This window comes from Amblyraja radiata, chromosome 22, assembly GCF_010909765.2.
Source record: "Amblyraja radiata isolate CabotCenter1 chromosome 22, sAmbRad1.1.pri, whole genome shotgun sequence".
NCBI classification, from domain to species: Eukaryota; Metazoa; Chordata; class Chondrichthyes; order Rajiformes; family Rajidae; genus Amblyraja; species Amblyraja radiata.
Genome location: NC_045977.1, coordinates 5,156,819 through 5,181,427, shown reverse-complemented (window position 1 = coordinate 5,181,427; position 24,609 = coordinate 5,156,819). Strand labels below are relative to the sequence as shown.

The following is a 24,609-nucleotide window of genomic DNA, read 5'->3' as shown; positions in this document are numbered from 1 at the left end:
CACAGAGAGTGGTGAGTCTGTGGAATTGTCTGCCTCAGAGGGCGGTGGAGGCCGATTATCTGGATACTTTCAAGAGAGAGCTAGAAAGGGCCCTGAAAGATAGCGGAATCAGGGGATATGGGGAGAAGGCAGGAACGGGGTACTGACTGGGGATGATCAGCCTTGATCACATTGAATGGCCAAATGGTCCACTCCTGCACCTATTGTCTATTGTCTGTTGTCTATTGAGACATGATTGTGCTGATAATTGATATACAAAACCAACAGAGAAGTCAACCCTCTTAAATATAGAACATTAGTGAATCCCATGTTTAAACAACACAAGCCAATAATAATTAAATATCATAGTGCACTTAGAGTCACAGCTAAATAATAAAGCTTCACTTAATAATACTCATTAATTCCAATGCTTGAGAGCCAGCAAAATAAGGTGGATACAAAAAAGCTGGAGTAACTCAGACTTTAGTCTGAAGAAGGGTCTCGACCCGAAACGTCACCCATTCCTTCTCTCCAGAGATGCTGCCTGTCCTGCTGAGTTATTCCAGCTTTAGTGTCTATCTTTGGTTGAAACCAGCATCTGCAGTTCCTTCTTACACAAAATAAGATGGATTGTGTATAACAGAACAAAGTAATGGAAATGAATTGGAAATAAGTAACTAAAGTGGACAATTAGAAAGCACATTGATGTTACTAACGTAACACGTTTTTAGAATAGTCTACTTACATGTTAAACCAGTTCTTCCGTCCAACAAGTGGCGTAGAACAGCACAGCAACAATGTCTGTGCTGACCAAGATGACAAATTGAATGAATCCCCTCTGCCTGCACTTTGATTCATATCTCTCCATTCCCTGCATGTTCATATATCTATCCAAATGCCTTTTAAATGTCACTATCATTTCTGCCTCCATCACCCTCACTGTCTGTGTGTGTTCCATGCACCCATCACTCTTTGTTTCAAAAACACGCCTTGTACATCTCCTTTCAGCTTTCTCATTCTCACCTTAAAACTATTTACTCTATATCTGACATTTTTACTCTGAGGCCTAAACTCTGACCCAATAAAAGCCTCTCATCGTTTTATAAACTTCTGTCTCCCTTCAGCCTGTGATGCTGCAGAGAAACAGTTTACGTTTATGCAACCTCTCCTTACACTGTAATCCAGGCAACTTCTGCATCCTTCTCGAGGCCTCCATATTCTTCCTGAATATGGTGACCAGAACTTCAGTTTGATAATAGCTGCTCTATACTTCAACTATTTTTACTTGTCCTTTGTTCTATGGTTGTCATTTCTCACTTGTTTTTATAGAATTCTTGCCCTCTATCCGAGGCAGATGGGTTTGTGTTTAAACATCTCTCCAGAAACTTGACCTCAAACATTTTGGCTGAAATTCTATCAAGAGAGCTTTTGTTTGTGATGTTTAATTCTGGCCCTTTTTATTCTCTTGGGTGGAGTGGTAGTAGAATGTTAAAGAACAGGAGTGATAAACCCATGATTCAGCCAATATTCACACCAACTCAAATCAAAATAGATTATTTGCCCCAAATCAAGCATCCAGATTTCCAGGATGACTTTCAATGGAAAAATGTTTAACTATTGTGGATAGACACAAAAAGCTGGAGTAACTCCGCGGGTCAGACAACATCTCTGGAGAAAAGGAATAGGTGACGTTTTTCTCTGGAGATGCTGTCTGACCTGCTGAGCCACAAATAGCTTTTTGTGTCTATCTTCGGTTTAAACCACATCTGTATTTCCTTCATACACAACTATTCATTGTGTTTATCACATTACTTTTATCAAATTTATCACTTATTCATTGTTTACATTTGCACAAAAATCCTACATGCTGTCAACGATAATATTAATTCATGTTTTCCTTTGTTCTTTGAACCATGTTACACTTTGAGGGTTGAACCTGCTTTCTGTTTGTTTTTTGCTGTCTTCCAAGCTTGGTTTTTATTAACATTTTGTTCCAAATACAAGTTTTATATAAATTTAATATTTAAGGAACAGCAATGAACAAAGAATTGAGATAAAAACTGAAAATAATTTTATTTCACAAGCAAGGTAAACAATTTCAAAGCTGACATTAAAAGTATAATTTTTAGCCTGAAGATATTTTGTAATTTAATATCTATAATGTTAATACATTATAAAATATCTTAAGGCTAAAGATTATACTTTTAATGTCAGCTTTGAAATTGTTTACCTTGCTTGTGAAATAAAATTATTTTAACTTTTCAACCAAATTCTTTATTCATTGCTATTGATGTCGATTTTACATTTAAATTGTCTAATTATTTTGTTAAAGTGTTGAAATGTAAACTGCCTCATTTTGTATTTAATTGGCAACACCATTTTACATTCGGTGCTGCTGATGTGTTCACCATTTAGCGCTTTCTTTGTTTTTATGCAAAGTGATTCCATTAAGCATTTGCAACATAAGGAGGCAATTTCAGCTGCAGGCATTGAATTGAATTGAATACTTTATTGTCACATGTGACAAGTCACAGTGAAATTCTTTGCTTACATGCCCAAGATATGCAAATGGTCGCCACATAAAGGGCGTTGACACAGTAAACGGCCTGTCCCACCAGCATGCGATTGCATGCGTCTAGCGCGACCAGACGTGGTCACTTGAGGCGTACGGCCTCGCGGGGCCGGTCCCACTTCGATCGGCGGAGGCATATGGAGTTGCGCGGGGCTGGTCCCGACATCGTGTGGGGCTCCAAAAATGTTGCACTGTTCGAAAATTCCGCGCGTCAACTGCCTGGCGGCCCGCAGGCGCATTGAGGCCGTACGCAACATCTCGATGGGCGTACGCAGCGTCTCGACGCCGTACGCAGCATCTTGACATCGTACGCAGCGTCTTGACGGCGTACGCCTAGCACGTGGCGTTGCGCGATGACGTCACTGTCCGGCGTGCCGTTGCGCGATGACGTCACCGCCCGACGCCGTGCGACGTCCAAATTCATTCGGCCCGCCTCCTGCCCAGCTGATGGGTGATTTTGACGTAAATTACGTCAAGCGCAAACTTTGCGCATACTTACCGCGTACTTAGCGCGTACTTACCGCGAACTTAGCGTGAACTCAGCGCGAACTCCGCTTCCGTTTGGTCACGCTAGACGCATGCAATCGCATGCTGGTGGGACAGGCCCTTTACAAAGTATCCCGCGCCAGGTCCTCCCTTGTTCTCCCCCCCCTCACAGCGGTCCCCTCACACCGGGTCCTTTGTTCTCCCCCTCCCCCCCCCTCATGGCGGTCCCCCTACGCCGGGATTTCCTTTGTTCCCGGCGGCGCGCCATCCGACTCCCATGTGACCCGTCCTCGACCGCCTGCGCCCTCATCCATTGACCTTGGCGACCGATGCTCTTAGCGACCGCTGCACCAGGAATTATCCGAGCTGCATCATTCTGAGAACCATTGTTGTCTCCCTCTCAAAGGCAGATGACCTGAATATGGAGGAATTGCGAACTTGCATGTGTATCTTCATGTTGCAATCTCAGAATGCGTCAGAAACTTTGCTTCTAACAAATTGCATCCAAGACCTCGTCCTGTTGATATGTAGACAAATGCAGTTGCAGGCATTGTGTATAGCCAGAGCCAACTGGCAACAAATAGACATAGTATATCTTGAACGTGGGGGTGAGGTGGAGATATTGTTAAAAGTCTGGCTAATTTCTATCTCTTTTCTATATACTTACATGGCAAAGCTTTGAGACACTACAACATTAGTGCAAGTGACGATGGCTTATCAGAGAATAATGGCCACATTGTCATTGATTTTCTGCTTATTTGTACAAATGCTCCATCTAAATTGACCTGAACATTGGAGATAAAGACTGAGAAGTCAAATCGTGTTGTGCAGCATCTTGTTGTGCTTTGCCATGCATTAGCATTAAAGCAGCATTGTAAAGAAAAATGAAGAACTTGCTGTTCGACAGAGCCCATGGTTGTCCTGCTGGATACTCAATACATTAGACGTGTACAGAGAAGGAAGAGTTCTGTTATACATAGAGGTGTCCAAAGTGTACAGCATTAGCTGGATAATATATAATTTTGGTTTGGTTATGTGTGATCCACAGCCTTCCTGTTCCAACATGTCATGAAGATGCATGGGAAGGAAGGAAGTGATGAGCCCGTGTTCACCTTCTCTGCAGGTTCAGGTTTAGTTTAGATGAGTTTAGTTTAGTTTGGAGATACAGCATGGAAACAGGCCCTTCGGCCCACCAAGTCCGCACCAACCAGCAATACCCATACACTTACACTATCCTACACACACTAGGAACAATTTACATTTACACCAAGCCAATTAACCTGCAAACCTGTACGTCTTTGGAGTGTGGGAGGAAACTAAAGATATCAGAGAAAACCCACGGGGTCACAGGGAGAACATACAAACTCCATATAGACAGCACCCGCAGTTGGGATCAAACTCGGGTCTCTGGTGCTGCAAGCTCTGTAAGGCAGCTCTCCTAAGTAGTTGTTATAAACAGATCAAGGTCTGCTCAAACAGCATCTCTCAGAAGTATCTGCATTTTGAAAATGATCAGACTACATCAGCTTACCATGATGCAATCACTATAAATCGCTATGCAGTACTTGAAATAAGAGTTCTAGAAGAAGCTTTGGAACAATCATTGCCGAGAACAGGCCAAGTTTCATTTTAAATATCGCCTCTGATAATAACCCCACCCTAAGAGTTCCATTTACAAGTAATTAGAATCATTCTATTAAAAATACATGGGTGTTACATTTACAAAAGAGTTTCCCACCAAAATACAACAAGCTCCATACGGAGACGATTGTTGTCGGACAGCAATTCACGATTTCTATTTTCAGCATGCTCAAGTTGAATTTCCAATTCTGCTTCTAGTTCTTGACTTCCTTCCTGGAACTCAATTAGTTCATCCTGAGAACCCTGTGCACTAATAAAGTTGAAGTGATCAAGAGCAGAGCAGTTGCCATACCAGGCTGAGATGCATCCCATTAAATTATTTTCTATTCAGTATCTATGGATGTTTGAGAGAGATCCATGGGGGCATAACAAATCATCTCACACACCTAAAGAATGTAAATACACTGATGAGCTTTCTTGACCACCGATCGTTGGGAAGGTACTGAATTAGGTTACTGACGATATGGATGCTGAAAAACATGAAGTTGTCAACCACCTCGACAGCATCTCCATTGATGAGGTTGTGTTCACTCCTTGCTTCCATGGGTCAATAAACAACTCTGTCGTCTCGCCGTTGTTAAGAGCTAGCTTGCTGTTCCGACACCATGACACAAGAATTTCAACATCTTTCCTGGAATTTGTCTCATCAAGGTTGTAGATCTGGTGGATATCAATGGAGATTTTAAAGATCGAGTTGGGCGTTGTACTTGGCCGGGTGTACAGCAGGTGACTGAGCACACAAACCTGATGGACACCAGTGTTGAGGGTCAGGGTGGGGGATATGTTATGACTAATTCTAACTGACTGAGATCTGCCACAGGCTCATTGTTAATTAAAGGAGATTTGTGTGTGAAGACTGATGCTGGGAGCTTGTTCTGCTGCGATCACCACCACCACCATCCCTCCCAATCCGTATTCTAGCTTGACCAAAAGTCAGGTTCTCAACCTCTACGCTGACCCTTACATTCTTCTCCAACCCAGACTGACCATTAGAAACTTGAGCCGGCCCCCTGTCTACACTCCATAATTCATCATATCCATCTCCATCCTTGATTGGATCTTCAGTCCCAGTAACCCTGCAAACAAAAGTACAATGTCTGAAAGTTTAATCTGTTGTGGTTGTTCTTCTTAGTTTACATGTGTTATAAAATTCCATAGCAACTGGAGCTGAACTAGAATAGAGGCATGGAGCCGTTGATCACAGCGTCAGTCTTACTTGTCCATGCCAACCAGGTTGGTACCTAAGCTTGTCCCATTGGGCTGCATTTGGCCCATGTCCCTGTAAACCGCTGAAAACGCCCACTAAATTAATATCCCCTTCCTAACTATTTCCAGATCAAAACCCCTCTTTGAAATCTAACCCAAATAGGGTACAGTCAACCAAAGCAGCCCTCCCTCACTACTTTATTAAAGACTCAATCCAGCATGTGTGCTGGTGTAGACTTGAATCTCGCAGCATAAAGGCAGGGGTTAACAGATCCATTCATCTTATGTTGACCATTCCAGCACTAAACCTAAGTTCTGAAATTCCATGAATAATAATGGGTTTCGAGGAGTTTTAGAAATGCCATAATTGGTGAAATGAATGGTTGCAAAGGCTACAGCTCTGCTTTCAATCCCTTTACCTCAACCAGGCTCATCTCCAAACTTGTGGAACTTGGTATCAGCACTCCCCTCTGCAACTAGAACCTCGACTTCCTGCCCAACAGATCACAATCAGTGAGGATCTGGGATACATCATCCTCTATGCTCCTCAACACTGGTGCCCCACAAGATTGCATTCTCAGTCCCCTACTATACTCCTCATACACTAATGATAGGGCAGCAATATAGCAATGCAACTCAATTTACAAATTCGCAGACAACATCACCATTCGCAGTGAGCTGCATATAAATAATGATGAGATGGAGTACAGTAATGAGATTAAGAACCTCATAATCTGATGCCAAGCCAACACCCCCACCCTCAGTGTCAGCAAGGCAAAGGAGATTGTGATTGCATCTCTTCCTGAAGTCAGTTCACAAACACCAATGGCGCCAAAATAGAGATGGTTGAAAGTTCCAAGTTCCTGGAAGAAACATCACCAGAAACTTGTTCTGCACCAGCCATGTCGAAACTGTGGCCAAGAAAGCCAAACACCAATGCCTCTACTTCCTTGGAAGGCTTAGGAAGTTCGATATGTCCCCAACAACCCTCGCAAACATCCACCACAGCATTCATCGCTGTGGTGGAAGTCACAAAATGTGGCCAGTCCTCCTCCATTTTCCCTCGTGGTCAGGACCTCAACCCTCCGCAGCCACTGCTGCAGGCGTCCAGATGAGTAGACAAGGTAAAGGTCCAGGTAAGTCCTGAATCGGTGCCTCACCACCGGAGACCATGGCTTCAGGTTGGTGTAGGCCACAGGCCGGCGGTCGAAGATTTAAAGTTTGCGCTGCAGCCAGAAGCGTTGTAGAAAGCATACGTTGTAGAAAGCATTTTATTGGGAAGCATCAGAGAATTGTTTGGGAACAGCTCCATCCAAAACCACAAGAGATTGCAGAGAGTTGTGGATGATGCCCAGACCATCACGCAAATTAACCTCCCTTCCATTGACTTCATCTACACTTCACGCTGCCTCGGAAAGGCCAAGAGCATAATCAAGGACCAGTCTCACCCCGGTCATTCCCTCCCCTCTCCCATCAGGCAAGAGGTACAGAAGTATGAGAACGCATACCTCCAGTTTCAAGGGCCGTTTCTTCCCAGCCGTTATCAGTCAACTGAACGGTCCTCTCATCAGCTTGCGTGCCATTCTGACCTCCCATCTATCTCATTGGAGACCTTTGAACAATCTTTTATCGTGCTTTATCTTGCACTAAATGTTGTACCCTTTATCCTTTATCCAGACAGCTTGATTATAATCATATACAGTCTTTTCTTTGACTGGATAGCATGCAAACAAAATTTGTTCACTGTACCTCGGTACAACTGACAATAATAAACTAAACTAAACTAAACTAAACTAAACTAAACTAAAAGTTTAAACTCAGCACCTGAGAGGAAACCGCCTGGAAATATCCTGCAGTGAGATCAGGGAGAGATGCTGTTAATTTGTCCGCTGCTGCTGGTTTTGATGCTGCTGGAGATTGGACAAATGCAGCACAGCGAGCAGAGTGGGGAATTGGGCTCCCAGTGCAGAGAAGCTGAAGTGAGATTCTAATCTCCTCTCCTCAGTCTCGGGGGAATTTTGGTGATTGGAAGAATAACCTCTTAATTAAACTTCAATCTACAATCGGACTCCATATCAAACACTGAGATCAACACTGCAATGTTCACAGGCCCATGACTGAAAAATTAAAAATAAAACAAATTTTTGTGAATCAATTGAGCATGAATTGTGATTCTGAGGCAGATGAGAAGCTCCCAGGATAGTCACCTTCACAATATTACAGAAACCAGTTTGCCTGACTAAAAACTATGAATGCCAAGGAACGTTATTTAATTTTGCTTCTTTATACAGTGATTTTGGCTGTCAGAGCTCTTGGTTCCATATTGCAAAGTTCTTGCATTCAACACGCCTAGCATGTTGATGTAAACATTGGCTTCATAGACAATCAGGGTGCTTTGGTGCTTTTCCTAAATATTTGGTTAAGATAAGAACAGGAGCGGTCAGAAATCACCTGCCACTCCTCCCTGCAGTACCCAGAAAGTGTCTATGTAAACACTAAAAGAATATTCTGTATTGGACCTTAGATGCACTTAAGAAGAAATACTTAGTAATTACTTAGTAAAGCTCATGGACTATCTTCTTTCTATACATGCAGAGTGGCTTATTACTCTGGGACAAATTGTTGGGATTGTGAATAATCTGCATCCGTTCCAATTCTGAGGGATGAGGGATGTTTGTACATGGACTCTTAACACAGTTACACCACATGGACTTGACAGAACAAAGTCTTAGTCCAGTGGCAAGCTGTTTGATTGATCGTACAATAGATAGACACAAAAAGCTGGAGTATCTCAGCGGGACAGGCAGCATCTCTGGAGAGAAGGAATGGGTGACGTTTCGGGTCGAGACCCTTCTTCAGACTGGTTAGGGATTATGGAAACGAGATTTAGAGACGATGATGTAGAGAGATAAAAAACAATGAATGAAAGATATGCACAAAAGTAACAATGATAAAGGAAACAGCCCATTGTTAGCTGTCTGTTGAGTGAAAACCAGAAGCTGGTGTGGCTTGAGTGGGGGAGGGATGGAGAGAGAGGGAATGGCGTGGCTACCTGAAGTTAGATAAATCAATACTAATCCCACTTAATACCTGTTTGCTGCCCAAGCAAAATATGAGATGCTGTTCCTCCAATTTGCGTTTAGTCTCACTCTGACAATGGAGAAGGCCGAGGACAGAAAGATATGTGTGGGAATGGGAAGGAGAATTGAAGTGTTTAGCAACCGGGATTGATCGTGGACCAGGCGACACTGCACAAACATCGAACACAATGCACGTGTGGATCTGTGCATAAGCAACACAGATGCACCCCAGCTACACACACACACACACTTGCACACGCACACACACACACACGCGCGCGCGCGCGCACACACACACACACACACACACACACACACACACACACACACACACACACACACACACACACACACACACACACACACATACACACACACGATCTTGCCCAGGTTATTTTCCTCACATCCTTCTCTTCACTCCACCTGGATATTGACTAAACTTCTACAGCTCACACGTATAGAAAATTCTAAAACACTGAATGAAGAAGCATCTTCTCATCTTAGTCCCTGGTTGGCAGCAGTACAGCCCAATGCTTCTGTTCTCAGTAGAAGATTATGGCAGTATCATGGACTGGATGAGTACATTAACTGTGGTTCCTGAACCTGGAAATATAGCTGTTATAATTAATTTAAAATTTAGAGTCTAATGGAGCAAGTACATGATTACCTCATTCAAATAATGATTTGTATTTCACAAAAGAATGGCACTGTTTAATTAAAATAGGATGTGCTGTTAGAAACAAATTATATGCAAATTGGGGACATTTGGTTTAGTGTCACTCAATAAAACCACAGCAGAGATTGTTTGGATTCATGAGTGAGGCTGAAACCTGTCATTTTCACACTTTGTTTATCGCGGCTTTGGTTTCTCTCCACAGTTGCTGACCAGCTTGACATCATCTCCATGGCTGATCTGACTGCAACTCCGGATGAAATTGAAATGGAAATGGCACGGATTCAGCGGCTTCGGGAGGTGTTGGTCCGGAGGGAATCGGAGCTCCGATTTATGTAGGTACCCAAATGGCTGTCTGCTTGACCATCAAACTCTGTTTAATTAATTATTTTTATGGATGTTAGAACTGCAAATGTTTGTTCTTGACAATGGAAAATTATCAAAATGGAAAAGTAAATATTATTATGTTGGACCATCTTATTGATATATTTTTTAATTTTTGGTTCTGTTCAAGGGCAATTATCGCTTTTTTATTTTATTGGGCAAAAATTGCTTAATTTCAGTTATTAAAAAACATTGGTCAACAAGATGTACTCACGTCAAGTTTATTATGCCGTCTAATAGTACAGCTGACAACAAAATGAAGATCTGTGCACCAAGTTCCATTTCTTCATCCCTCTGTGATTCCACACGCTGTGTGTTGAAACTCTTCCATGATTTTAAATCTCATTATCCTGGTTTAGAGGAGTATACATACAGGACCCCTGCCATTTGTGAAGCATTGACAAAGGCGGGCTTTAATTCTGGAGACACAAGAAACTACAGATGCTGAAACCTTAAGCAAAAACAGTAAAGTGATGGAGGAACAGATGAGGGAGCATCTGAAGAGGAGATGAACAGACGGCATTTCAGGCATTAGTTTAGTTTAGAGATACAGGGTGGAAACAGGCCGCTTCGGCCCACCGGCTCCACACCGACCAGCGATCCCCGCACATTAACACTATCCTACACACTAGGGACAATTTACATTTATACCAAGCCAATTAACCCACAAATTTGTACGTCTCTGAAGTGTGGGGGGATCCAGGAGAAAACCCACGGTGGTCACAGGGAGAATGTACAAACTCCGTACAGACTGCACCCGTAGTCAGGATCGAACCCGGGTCTCTGACGCTGCAAGGCAGGAACTCCACTACTGTGCCATAATTCTGATTCTTTTAAGGGGATGGTGGAAGTTGCCATTCATGCTGCTGTTCCATTCATAATGTGCGAGTTGGAGCAAGTTTTCAAGAGAGAGTTAGAGTTTGATTTAGCTCTCAGGGCTAACGGAATCAAGGGATATGGGGAAAAAGCAGGAACGGGGTACTGATTTTGGATGATCAGTCATGATCACATTGAATGGTGGTGCTGGCTCTAAGGATGGAATGGCCTACTCCTGCACCTATTTTCTATGTTTCTATGTTACTTTGCAGTCTAACAGGAAATAGGTTCACCACTGAAAGCGATTGCCCTCAATTGTCGGGCTCATTGGTATCTGTGTGTTGGGATTAATAGCTCTTTGCTTGAATACTGGAAACTATGTGCAATATTTGTATTAGGCAACACAGCCTCAGAAGCAGAATCCCTCGGAGTGAAAAACTTAAAAACATTTTTTTCATGTCTTTGCTTTTTCACCTCAATTCCACCTGTGTAATTTTTCCGCATTGTCTCAATGCATCCCACTGACAAAATAAATTGCTCTGCAGACTATTTTCAAATTTTGTGAACCATGCGCAACTTATGAAAGCAAAAATAAATCCTGCATGGTTGACATTTATTGTTGGCACAGGGTTTTATTGGTTAAAAAATCGGAATCGATTTTTCCAAGAAGGCCTTTAAGATTACTTGTTCATTTTTTATTGGTTAAGGTGAGGCAGATTTAAGTGCTTGACTTATAATCAAACATTTCCCATGCATACAGTAGCAAACGTATATACACTAGACAAGAATTTTATACAGAAGAATGAATGGTGGTCCAATGATGCAGTTTGGGCACTGATTTAATACACCAATTGTATGTACATACATAATTGCCAATATTACCCCACTGCACAAGAAGGGAGCAAGGCAGAATAGTGGGAACTATAGGCCGGTTAGTCTGATTTTGGTGGTAGGTAAGATTTTAAATTCCATTATAAAGGATGAGGTTACGGAGTGTTTAGAAATTCACTATAAAATAGGCTGAAATCAGCATGGCTTTGAGAAGGGGAGGTCTTGCCAGACAAATTTGCTGGAATTCTTTGAAGAAGTAAATAGCAGGGCAGACAAAGGAGAGGCAGTAGATGTTGTTTATCTAGATTTTCAGAAAGACTTTGATAAAGTGCCAGACGAGTGGCTGAGAAGATGAGAGCCCTTGGAATCAAAGGGCAGATACTAGCATGGATATCAAGTCAAGAGTGTTTTATTGTCATGTGTCCCAGATAGAATAATGAAATTTTTACTTGCTACAGCACAACAGAATATGTAAACATAGTACACTGTGAACAATATGATAAACGAGAAAGAAAAAAATGTTCAGTGAGTATATATACACACACACTCGCAAGTACACATACATATATATACATATACACACATACTCAACAAACAAATAATAGTCGTGCAATAATAATAATAATAATAATAATAATAATAATAATAATAATAATAATAATAATAATAATAATAATAATAATAATAATAATAATAATAATAATAATAATAATAATAATAATAATAATAAGTATAATAATAATAAGTATAATAATAATAATAGTCTATAGAAGTTCAGAGATTATTTGAGGTTGTAGTGTTTAATAGCTTGATGGCTGTAGGGAAGAAGCTGTTCCTGAACCTGGATGTTACAGTTTTCAGGCTCCTGTACATTCCTCCCGATGGCAGGAGTGAAATGAATGTGTGGCCAGGATGGTGTGGGTCTCTGATGATGCTGGCTGCCTTTTGGAGGCAACGACTCCGATAAATCCCTTTGATAGTGGGGAGGTCAGAGCCGGTGATGGACTGGGCAGTGGTCACAACTTTTTGCAGTCTTTTCCGCTCCCGTGCATTCAAGTTGTCGAACCAGGTCATGATGCAACCTGTCAATGTGCTCTCTACTGTACACCTGTAGGAGTTCAAGAGAATCCTCTCTGACATACCGAATCTCCATAATCTTCTCAGGAAATAGAGGCGTTGATGTGCTTTATTTATAATTGCATCAGTGTGCTGGGTCCAGGAAAGATCTTCGGAAACATGCACGCCCAGGAATTTGAAGTTTTTGACTCTCTCCACCATCGTCCCATTGACATAAACAGGATTGTGGGTCCTCATCCTTCCACTTCCAAAGTCCACAATCAGCTCATTAGTTTTACTGATATTGAGAGCCAGTATTGTTGTGTGGAGGATACCAAAGATCCCGGAGAAAACCCACGCGGTCACGGGGAGAACGTACAAACTGCGTACAGACAGCACCCGGAGTCGGGATGGAACCCAGGTCTCCGGCACTGTGAGGCAGCAACTCTACCGCTGCGCCACTGTGCCGCCACTTCATTAGAGTGAGACAAGGAAAACTAAACAAGTGTAAAATGTAATAAAGAATTCCAAATCTTTACTAAGATGGGAACATAAAAGTACACTTTAAAAAAGATCATTGTAGGAATCATTTTGATGATAAATATTCATTTTAAACGCTATCATTTTGCTTGCTGTTGTTGCCAACCTCCTGTTCTTCGCTGTGATTCAGTATGTGAAATAGGTTGTTTTAAATTTACCACCTTTAATCTCATAGATGATTATTTAGTGTTAAATAAATTCCTAGTGAGTTAACTTGTTAAATAAGCTCCTTGTTGGTTAACTTTGTCAGGCCTATAGATACCAGAGAAAGGAAGAAAGGTGACAGCTTGGCGGCATCATATTTACTGCTAAACCACGTGGGTTTTCTCCGGGTGCTCTGGTTTCCTTCCACATCCCGAAGATGTGTAGGGTTTATAGGTTAATTGGCCTTTGTCAATTACCCCCTGAAGTGTAGGTGAATTGATGAGAAAGTCGGATAAGATAGATTTGGAGTGAATGGGTGATTCATTGTCAACATGGACTCAGTTGGCCGAAGGGCCTGTTTCAATGTTGTATCTTTCAATGAATCAATGAGTACCATTATCACAAAAATAAAACTGAGGAGTTACAGCTTCTGTTACACTGAGATAGTAAGAAAATATTACGCATTCACTGCTGATTTCCCTCTCAGTAATTTCAAAACAACATTGGGGCTTTGCTGCATTTTGTATGTTTTATTATTTGATTAAAAGGATGCCGTTATCGGGTGGGGATAAAATATATTTGATTTCTGTCACTTCACATAAAAACAGATAGCTTAGACGGCTTGATGGGGTGGCATGTGGTGCAGTAGATAGAACTATTACCACACAGGTTCTGCGAGAATGTTTTGATACTGACCTCCAGTGCTGTCTCTTCAGAGTTTGCATGTTCTCCTCATGTCCATGGGGGCTTCCTCTGGGTGTTCCAATTTCTGACTTCCCTACGACATGCTGGTGGCTGAAGTAGCTGCTGTACATTATCCCATTGTCGGCAGGTGATAGAGGAAGCTGGGTGTGGGGCAGAGAAGGTGATGTTACAAGAGTGAGAATAGCTTACAGGGAAATAATTGGAGAGACAGGACTGGTGGGATTGCTCTTGAGAGCTGACACAGAAGCAATGGGCTAAATGGTTTCTGGTGTTGTAAATAAATATGGAAACTAATGTTTTAGTTTAGTTTAGTTTGGAGATACAGTGCGGAAACAGCCCACCGAGTCCGTACTGACCAGCAATCCCCGCACATTAACACTACCCTACACATACTAGGAACAATTTTACATTTACATTTATACCAAGCCAATTAACCTACAATCCTATACGTCTTTGATGTGTGGGAGGAAACTGAAGATCTCGGAGAAAACCCACACAGGTCACGGGGAAAATGTACAAACTCCGTACAGGCACCCGTAGTCAGGATGGGACCTGCGTCTCTGGCGCTGTAAGGCAGTAGCTCTACTGCTTTGCCACCGTGCCGCCCCTATCTCGATTAAACAAATTGATTCTGGAAATGTATATATTTTATACAGAATGATTCACATTTTCCTTAATAGCCTTGGCTTCAGAACTGAACAATGAAAATGTAAAGCTTCTAATGTAATTTGTTCCTTTCGTTAATCCTTAAAGCTTGAATCCTAAACACAATGAAGGCAATTTTACTGCTGGTGAAAGGTACCGGAAGTTTCAGATTAAATCCTTGAACTGGCCCATTTTTCTATGTTTCTATGTTTTTACTGCAGAATAGTTATGTTGCTCACTCATGTTATTAGAGTCATTAAGTCATACTGGCCCTTCTGCCTAACTTGCCCACGCCAATCACGATGTACCATCTACACTAGTCCCGTCTGCCTGCACTTGGCCCATACAAACCTTTCCTGTCCATGTACCTGTCTAAATGTCTGCTAAGTGTGTGATAGTACGTGCCTCAAGTACTTCCTCTGGCCGCTCATTCCATATACCCACCACTCTTTGTGTGAAAGGTTTGTCCCTCAGGTTCCTATTAGATCTTTCTCCTCTCATCCTAGTCCTATGAAAACTATTAGAGACAAATATTATCAGGGTTGGAGAGAACAGAGAAGATACGTCTTCCTCATGAATCTCGAATGCTCACTGCCTTCCCACTTAATTTTCATCTTAACGTCAATTAAAATGTCCACTGATGTGTATTACATTCCAAAAACTCATCTAGAAATAATTTGTTTAATAGTCACTGTTGTGACACACTGCTTCTGGGAGTCAATGGCTCACTGCACTTCATCATTTTACTGAACGCAGCCTCATTAGATATAAGCAACGTGGGCTTTGAGCTTTAATATATTTTGAAATAAGAGGTTTCACAAGTAGTTATGTGTGAAATTTACACCAGTCTAAGAGTTTGAATGTCAAATTGCCTCTGTGCATTGATAGGGCCAGTACATAGGAGATGATCTCCATATAAAAGTGGATAGATTTCCTTGAGTGCTTTAAAATCCCTATCCGGTTACAATCCCTGTGTAGACCTGCCCCAATGGGAGCCTGTTGCCATGGAGAAGGGCAGGAAACATGAGCAGTTTCAAGTCTGATCATCATTGGAACCCCTCTGGTTTGCACAGAAGCAAAGCCTTAGAAATACGAAACCCCGGACAGATCAAAATGCTGAACAATTGTCTAGATTGTAAATGACATATTTTGCCAAATATCACCAGCTGTAAAGGTGTACAGCAGGATGCAACCTCATTGAGAAAGGAAACGGCAAAGGCTGTGAAGTGAGAAGTAAATTTCCTATCAACCATTTTAAGGTATTGCCAAAGCTCATTATAACGCATGACAGCACACAAACAAAAAACAGATTCCATTTAAAACACATTTGAAGTTGTGAACATTGCTTAACATTGTTCTCAGATATCATGTATCAAATGCAGCCGTAATGATCAGAGTCAAGAGAGTTAAGAGTGTTTTATTGTCCTATGTCGCAGATAGAACAAAAGAAAAGAAACAGCTTCTGCTGATTCTACTCGTCCTGCAATATGGGTGTCACGGTGGTGCAGCGGTAGAGTTGCTGCCCTACAGCACCGGAGACCCGGGTTCGATCCCGACTACGGGAGCTGTCTGTACGGAGTTTGTACGTTCTCCCCATGACCTGCGTGGGTTTTCTCCGAGATCTTCGGTTTCCTCCCACACCTCAAAGACGTATAGGTTTGTAGGTTAATTGGCTTGGTATAATTGTAAATTGTCCCTAGTGTGTGTAGGATAACATTAATGTGCAGGGATCGCTGGTCGGTACGGACTCGGTGGGCCGAAGGGCTGTTTCTGCGCTGTATCTCTAAACGTAACTAAATGAAATTCTATCAGAGAAAATTCAATCCTCTCTGCTCCCACATGCAAATCATCCTGGAAGTTCACCAGCTGCGTGGGATGAGAATTTTAAAGACAGTTACCAGTAATTCCCATTGTAACATGGTTTGGGATGCTTCCTGCTTGCTGACTCGGTGGTCAGAACTTTCTCCAGCTTGTCAGCTGGCATGACCAAACCCCCCAGCAGCATCGGAACCTTTCCCAGAGTGACGTTCCTGCCAGTTCCTTCCCAACTGATAATCATCAAACCTGCTTGCCAGGGGATTCATTTTGTAATTGGCAGTGTTCTCATAGCAGGTGGAAAAAAGCTGTCAACAGTCACTGCCAGACATTTGAATCAAGCTCATCCCTATGCCAACTTCAGGCACCACGAAGGATTTATAAAGCCGTTGATTTGCTGAGAAAATATTACAATTGTATATAACTTCATTCTGTGCTAACACAATTTCAATTAGTCTTTGGGTATTTCAAATGTTTTAAAGTTTGGCTTGCTCACTATATCCCACTATATCCCACTATATCCCATTACACCCAACTGCTTTGGTTTGATAATTACATGCCGGTCAGTGAAACAGTCTTGGTCTGGAAGATTACTTAGGCATATGCTGCCATAAGTGATGAATCTATAACTAATCTATACTGCGAGCTTCTCATTTTTACCTTGACATCTGAATATTAGTTTGGAAAGCAGATTTTTAGAAATGCAGAATTTCTTCAACTATTCACAATTGGTGACAAATTCCTGCAGCACAATCAATTCCTGCAGCCCTCAGCAGAACATTACGGAAAGTGCTAAAATAATGGGAGCAGCCTGCAGGTTGATGGTGAACCATTGTAGATTCTAGCTCTTCCCACCCCATTCATTGTTTGACCCCACTACATGGGGGTACCATGCATGTGTGTAATGAGTCTGCAAGGGTCAACACTAATGTTGTTCCCACCTATCACCACATTTAGTGATAATAAAACGTTTTGCTCATTTAAAAGGGCGGCGTGGTGGCGCAGCGGGATGCTCGCTGCCTTACAGCGCTTTCAGCGCCAGAGACGCGGGTTCGATCCCGACTACGGGAGCTGTTTCTATGTTCTCCCCGTGACTGCAAGGGTTTTTTCCGAGATCTTTGGTTTCCTCTGACTATTCCAAAGATGTACAGGTTTGTAGGTTAATTGGCTCGGTATTGATGTAAATTGTCCCCAGTGTGTGTAGGATAGCGTTAGTGTGCAGGGTTCGCTGGTCATTGCCCCAAGGGGCCTGTTTCCATGCTGTATCTCTAAAATAAACTAAACAAAAAGTTTAATAGGCACATGGATGAGAACAAACTAGCTATTTTACTTCGGAGTCACGTATGCATGTCATATCGCTACACGCATTGCAACGAGTCACAGCAGGGGGAACGACGTTCCCCTTAGCGGCAGAATTTAAAAGCCGGGAACAGCAGGTAAGGAGACTTTGCGTTCTTTCCACTTACTTTACAGGTGGAGGCATGGACAGATCCACGAGAAACAAGAAGGCTGCGAAAAAGCTGGCGGGGGAGAACCGCGTAGTTGCGGGCAGCCAGCAGCAGCCAACGGCACACCAATCTCCCGTAATGGGAACAGCTGTGCCCGACTTCGCTCCCGCACCGGCCAAATCAACACCACGGCCGGGCGGTAGAGCGAAGCAAAAAACAGACAGAGTCGTTGACTCCGATGAGTCCGACTTTGAACAGCCGCGAGCAGCCAGTGCCCGAGAGCATTGGAGCCAGTTGGAGCGGCTGGAGGAACAGGAGCAGCCACGAGTGGCCTGTGCCCGAGAGCATAGGAGCCAGTTGGAGCGGCTGTTGGAGCAAATACTCCAAAGTGGCAGGCACCGGGAGAGGGAGCCTAGTCACAGTGGGCAGCTAGTAAGTCCTACAGCAGTACCTCTTGTAGGGCTGCACAGTGTTTCTCCCTCATCAGAGGGGAGTACGGGGGGTCAATTCTGGGCTGACCCTGAAGAGGGGTGTGCAGAACATACCCCTAGTGTGCATGGGGTGCAAGAAAACCTATTGGATATGGTGTCCCAGTTTATTCAACCCGACCAAACTGGCCAAAACCTGGAGCCCAAAATAGCTGCAAGTATCGACTACATGTCATTCAACCAGCTACAAGGACAGGCATTATTGGACACCACAGCAAGACACTTACCACCAGGGAACTGCAAATCACTAAATGTTCCCAGTGTCAACCAGTGTATTTGGAAACATGTCGGAGCATCAATCAGAGCCAGGGACTTGAAAATACAAAAAGTTCTGAAAGTCCTAACAGCGGGAATTACGGCTTTCGCCCGCACATTAAACGAACAAGACATGACACAAGATCACCAAGATGCACTGGCTTTATTTTGCAACTTCCAATACGAGTTAAATAGTATTAGGAAGAGTGCCATCCAACCAGCTTTAGACCCCAAATTTGCAGGCCTCTGCAAACCTGGAACCTCCAAACCACCAATATTACTATTTGGAGGTGACTTATCTAAACAGGTAAAAGAACTTGACGAAGAGGCTAAAACCCTGGGGCTCATTAAAGCAACGTCCAAAAACTACTTTGGCCAGAAACAGCACCCCTACGCACCCACCAGTCGGCCAAGACAAACTGGTGAAAGCTCGAAGGCCAGGAACACTCAACATCGGTCTTTTTTAGGCCATGGCCCAGACCGGCCTTCCTGGAAAATGTGCAAACCCTCAACACCGACCCAACTACAGACCCAGACACCGGCGCCTCAACGTCCACGGAGGATGCCGAAAAAGTAACAAACCTACCAGTGGTAACCATGGAGGTAGGTGGGTCTGGTTCCTTACAAATTGAAGGGAGCATGGAGGTTGGTGGGAGATTACACTTCTATCTGGATGCATGGAATAAGTTAACTACCGACACTTATATTTTAAGCAGTATCCAGGGTTATACCATAGAATTTATACAAAAACATAACCCTCCAGTTCAGCATGTACCGAACCGAATGTTCGTGCTTACAGGCAAAGAAAAATCAAAAGCACATGCTGAACTACAGCGGCTTTATAAAAAAGGAGTAATTGAGAAAACCCAACACGAATCACAGGAATTCGTGTCCAATATCTTAATCTAAAACAAGAAAGATGGTGGTTGCCGCATCATCATAGATTTGACTAATTTGAATACTTTCGTACAATATATTCATTTCAAGATGGAAACCTTTGTTACTGCTAAGCAATTGATTTCCAAAGGTTACTACATGGTAAGCATCGATTTAAAAGATGCTTACTATACAGTACCCATAAGAGGTGACCACAGATGTTATTTAAAATTGAACTGGATGGGTCAGCACTGGCAGTACAGGGCACTACCTAATGGTCTAACATCAGCCCCCACGCTGTTCACTAAAATTTTGAAACCAGCCCTAGCGTTTCTGCGGAAACGAAAACACATGGTAATGGCATATCTAGATGACATACTTATTGTGGGCAAAACTTTGGAATTGGCTAAACAAGCGGTAACAGCCACAAAACAATTATTTGAAAAACTGGGGTTTATCATCCATCCAGTTAAATCTAAATTAACGCCTTCAACCACAATGGATTATCTGGGGTTCACCATTAACTCAGTTCACATGTCAGTGACTTTGCCGAAAGAAAAGGTTACAGCCTTAATAGAGGCTTGCAGCAAAATCATTGACATCACTAAACCATCCATCAGACTGGTAGCAAGAATAATTGGCAAAATAGTGGCTGCGTTTCCAGCCACACAATTCGGACCTTTACATTATTGAAATTTACAGAGGGCTAAAATACGAGCACTCAAAATTAATGGTGGTCATTTTGACAGACCAATGAAGCTACCAACAGAAGCCATAATAGAACTAAAATGGTGGAAAGATAACATTAGGCATTGTTCCAATCCAATCATTATCAGCAACCCGTCTATGATACTACAAACTGATGCCAGTGCACTTGGTTGGGGTGCTACCAATTCCATCTCCAGCTGTGGAGGGAGATGGAATGCACAGGAGGCATCATTATTACAAACACTGGGCATAAACTACCTGGAGATGTTAAGTGCATTCCATGGCCTTAAGTCATATTGTTCTGGGTTATATCACCAGCATGTTAGACTACAAATTGACAACACCACCGTGGTAGCATATATCAACCAAATGGGTGGAAACAAATCGACATCATGTGACAATCTGGCCAACACAATTTGGCAATGGTGTATCCAAAGAGATATTTGGATATCAGCTACCTACTTACCAGGTAAACTAAATTTAGTGGCAGACACCAGGTCACGCAAATTCAATGAAAACATTGAATGGATGTTGGATAAAAATGTATTTGCTGAAATTACAGCACGGTATGGAACACCAGATATCGACCTATTCGCATCCAGGCTCAATCACCAGTTATCGAATTATGTTTCATGGGAACCAGACCCTGGGTCAGCGGCAACAGATGCATTTTCGCTGCATTGGGGGAAATTGTTTATTTATGCATTCCCTCCTTTCTGCCTCATCAGTCGGGTATTAAGGAAAATACAGCAAGACTCTGCGTCTGGTATTTTGATAGTACCCGATTGGCCTACTCAACCATGGTTCCCGGTGATACTCGACATGGTATTAGAGCCATGCATCACCATCCATCATAGACCTAATTTACTGGTTCATCCCGTAACAAGGGAAAGTTACCCATGTCATAATTATACAAACCTATTAATTTGTAGAGTTTGAAAGCACCTCTACTACACCTGGGACTGACGGACCGAACAGTGGATATTATTTCAGTGGCCCACAGACAGTCCACCAAAAAACAGTACTTGGTGTACATCAAGAAATGGGAAATGTACTGTCACAACAATAACATCACCCACAGATCTATGAACATCCCGTCTGTTCTGGAATTCCTGGCAAGCCTCCATTACGATGAGGGGCTCAGTTATAGTGCCATCAACTGCGCCAGAAGTGCTCTGTCAACATACCTGTGGCAAGGAACAGAGCGGCATTCTGTTGGGACACATCCCCTGGTAACCAAACTCATGAGGGGCATTTTTAATGTTAATCCCCCAAGAACCAGGTACTCCCAAATATGGGATGTGAGCATTGTACTGACCATGTTAAGAAACTGGTCTCCAACTACAGCTCTGTCCCTACAGAAACTGACTATGAAAACAGTCATGCTGATGGCCTTGGTCACGGCACAAAGGGTCCAGTCTCTACAGACACTAAGGTTGGACAACATGACTATTTCATCTGGAAATTTAACTTTTCTCATCAATGAATTAGTCAAACAGAACAGACAGGGGTCAGCAGACATAAAAATAGAATTCAGGGCCTACCCGACAGATGATCGTCTCTGTATTGTAACACACTTACTATTATATATGGAGTATACTAAGATCATCAGAGGCAAAGAAATGGCACTTTTAATCAGCTACAAACAGCCACACAAAAAGTGACAGTCCAGACCATCTCGAGATGGCTAAAACAGGTCCTAATAAAGGCTGGAGTAGACACTAACATTTTTAAATCTCACTCCACCAGGGCTGCAGCTACATCGGCAGCTATGAAGTTGGATGTTCCTATGGACCAAATCCTCAAGACAGCAGGATGGTCAACGGAGAAAACTTTCCAACGATTTTATAACAAACCAGTAATTGAACCTGGAACATTTGCAGAAACAATTTTAAGTTCTGTAATATAATTTTACCCCATAAATAGGGGCTATAATTTGGTGTTAATAAATTTATAGTTGTTTTTCAATATCGTATTGATGTCTAATGATGTTAACACTATTCTCCCCATAATCAAGGTAGATGTGATGCATGGACTCGTTTCCACGGGATGAAATCACAGAGCTTTAAAATCTTCACGTAGTCACTCACGTGACTCCGAAGTAAAATAGTAAGATTAAACGAGAACCTTCCAGTTTGAAGTTTGATCGTTATTTTATGAGGAGTAACGTTGAGGGAATATGTGCCCTCCGCTCCCACCCTTGATCATATACTTAACTGGTATCTCTTCTCTAATCTTACTATGTTTAGTCATTACAGTTATCTGTGATTTCACACCGCTGCTTTGAAGAATGACACGCATGCGTCCTAGCGGGGTTCTTCACGTATTCCCTCAACGTTACTCCTCATAAAATAACGATCAAACTTCAAACTGGTAAGTTCTCGTTTAATCTTACTATTAATGGTGTGATATTATCACACTTCATTTGCAGGGTGGCAGTGTGCCAGATCTGCTTTGTCTCAAAGAACATTGGCTCAGAGATGGCCCCAATCGTTACACCATTTCCCTCATTCTTCAGTTTAAACCTTTATTTGTTGTGCAGTTTCAGAAGAGTGGTCAATTGCTGATCACTAAAGAGTTTGTATATTCTCCCTATGACTGTGTGGGTTTTGTCCGGGTGCTCCGGTTTCCTCCCACACTCCAAAGACGTACCGGTTTGTAGGTTAATTGGCTTAGGTAAAAAATTGTCCCTAGTGTGTAGGATAGTGCTAGTGTACGGTGTTTGATGGTCGGCGTGGACTCGGTGGGCCAAAGGAAAAGGGATTCGGTTGAATTAAAGCTAAATCAGATCAGAAAGGTGAGGGGCAAAACAAAAATCAGATTAAGTGAACAAAAAGAGGCAGAAAGCAAAAAAGTAAATGGAATGTAACAAGGTAATAATCCTCAGAGATCTTTTGCTAGAATCTTTCAAAATAGGTTGAGGGGCAGGTAGTGTAGATAATGCAGGGACTCTGCAGAAGGACTTCGACAGGTTGGGATAGTGGGCAGAGAAGTGGGAGATAGAATATAATGTAGCAAAGTGTGGAGGCATGAATTTTGGCAGTAGGAATAAAGACGTAGACTATTTTCTAATGGGGAGAAAATCCAGAAATTGGAGGTGCAAAGGGACTTGGGAGTGCTGGTGCAGGATTCCCAAAATGTTAATCTGCAAGTCAAATCAGTAGTAAAGAAAGCAAACGCAATGCTAGCATTTATTTCAAGAGAGCTTGTATACAAAAACAGGGATGTAATGTTGAGGCTCTATATGGTGCTGGTAAGGCCACATTTGGAATATTGTGAGCAATTTTGGGCACCATATCTGAAGAAGGATGTGCTGGCTCTGGAGAGGGTCCAGGGGAGGTTTCCAGGAATGATCCCAGGAATGAATTGGTTTACCTATGATGAGCGTTTGACGGCACTGGGCCTGTACTCTCTGGAGTTTAGAAGAATGAGGGGGACCTCATTGAAACATACAGAATAGTGAAAGGCTTGGATAGAGTGGATGTGGAGAGGACGTTTCCATTAGTGGGAGAATCTAGGACTAGAGGTCATCGCCTCAGAATTAAAGGATGTTCTTTAAGGAAGGAGATGAGAAATTTATTGAGTCAGAGGGTGGTGAATCTGTGGAATTCTTTGCCATAGAAGGCTGTGGAGGCAGTCAGTGGATATTTTAAATGCAGAGATAGATAGATTCTTGATTAGTACTGGTGTCAGAGGTAATGGGGAGAAGGAGAATGGGGTTAGGAGAGATAAATCAGCCATGATTGAATGGCGTAGACTTGATGGGCCGAATGGCCTAATTCTACTCCTATCCCATATGACATTATGACCTTATAATTTCCATCATTGATTTTTTCGAAACAATGCAGTCAAATGGCTATGGCTATAAATCGTATTATTGAGGGAGTCCTTGTGGCACCGCCTTTAAAATGATACCTTCTAGATTGCTTTCTTTGTTCTTTCTGCAAGAAAATGTCTCTTCTGGAAGAAAAGATTATGAACTCATAACAATTTTGTGGTGGAAAGGCTTGTGCAAGAGGCATTGACCCCACTGAAAAATTCATGCAGCTGGGTTATTTTTGGCCATTCTGGATGAATGTGTAAAAGCACTGTTTTAGACTTTATTAATATGTAAATAAAGTGCTTAAAGGGCTTATCTTAAATTTCCATCTCCATTGGGCGGGAGGGGGGGGGGGGGGGGGGGGGGGGAAGGAAGTTGACCTACAGCAAGGAAGAATTCTGTGTATCACATATTTGTTGTACCAGACATAGCTGTTAAGAG

The 24,609-nt window shown here is 42.5% G+C and overlaps 1 protein-coding gene across 2 annotated transcripts in view; it reads left to right on the top strand.

Annotated features, from left to right (window-relative positions):
- The window catches only part of bmerb1 (bMERB domain containing 1), a 59,490-nt gene that overhangs the window by 9,536 nt on the left and 25,345 nt on the right, over positions 1 to 24,609 (top strand). For both annotated transcript variants that reach the window (XM_033040289.1, XM_033040290.1), the window contains exon 2: positions 9,843 to 9,972. In XM_033040289.1, the coding sequence (XP_032896180.1) occupies positions 9,843 to 9,972 (130 nt within the window). The remainder of the gene's footprint in view (positions 1 to 9,842; positions 9,973 to 24,609) is intronic.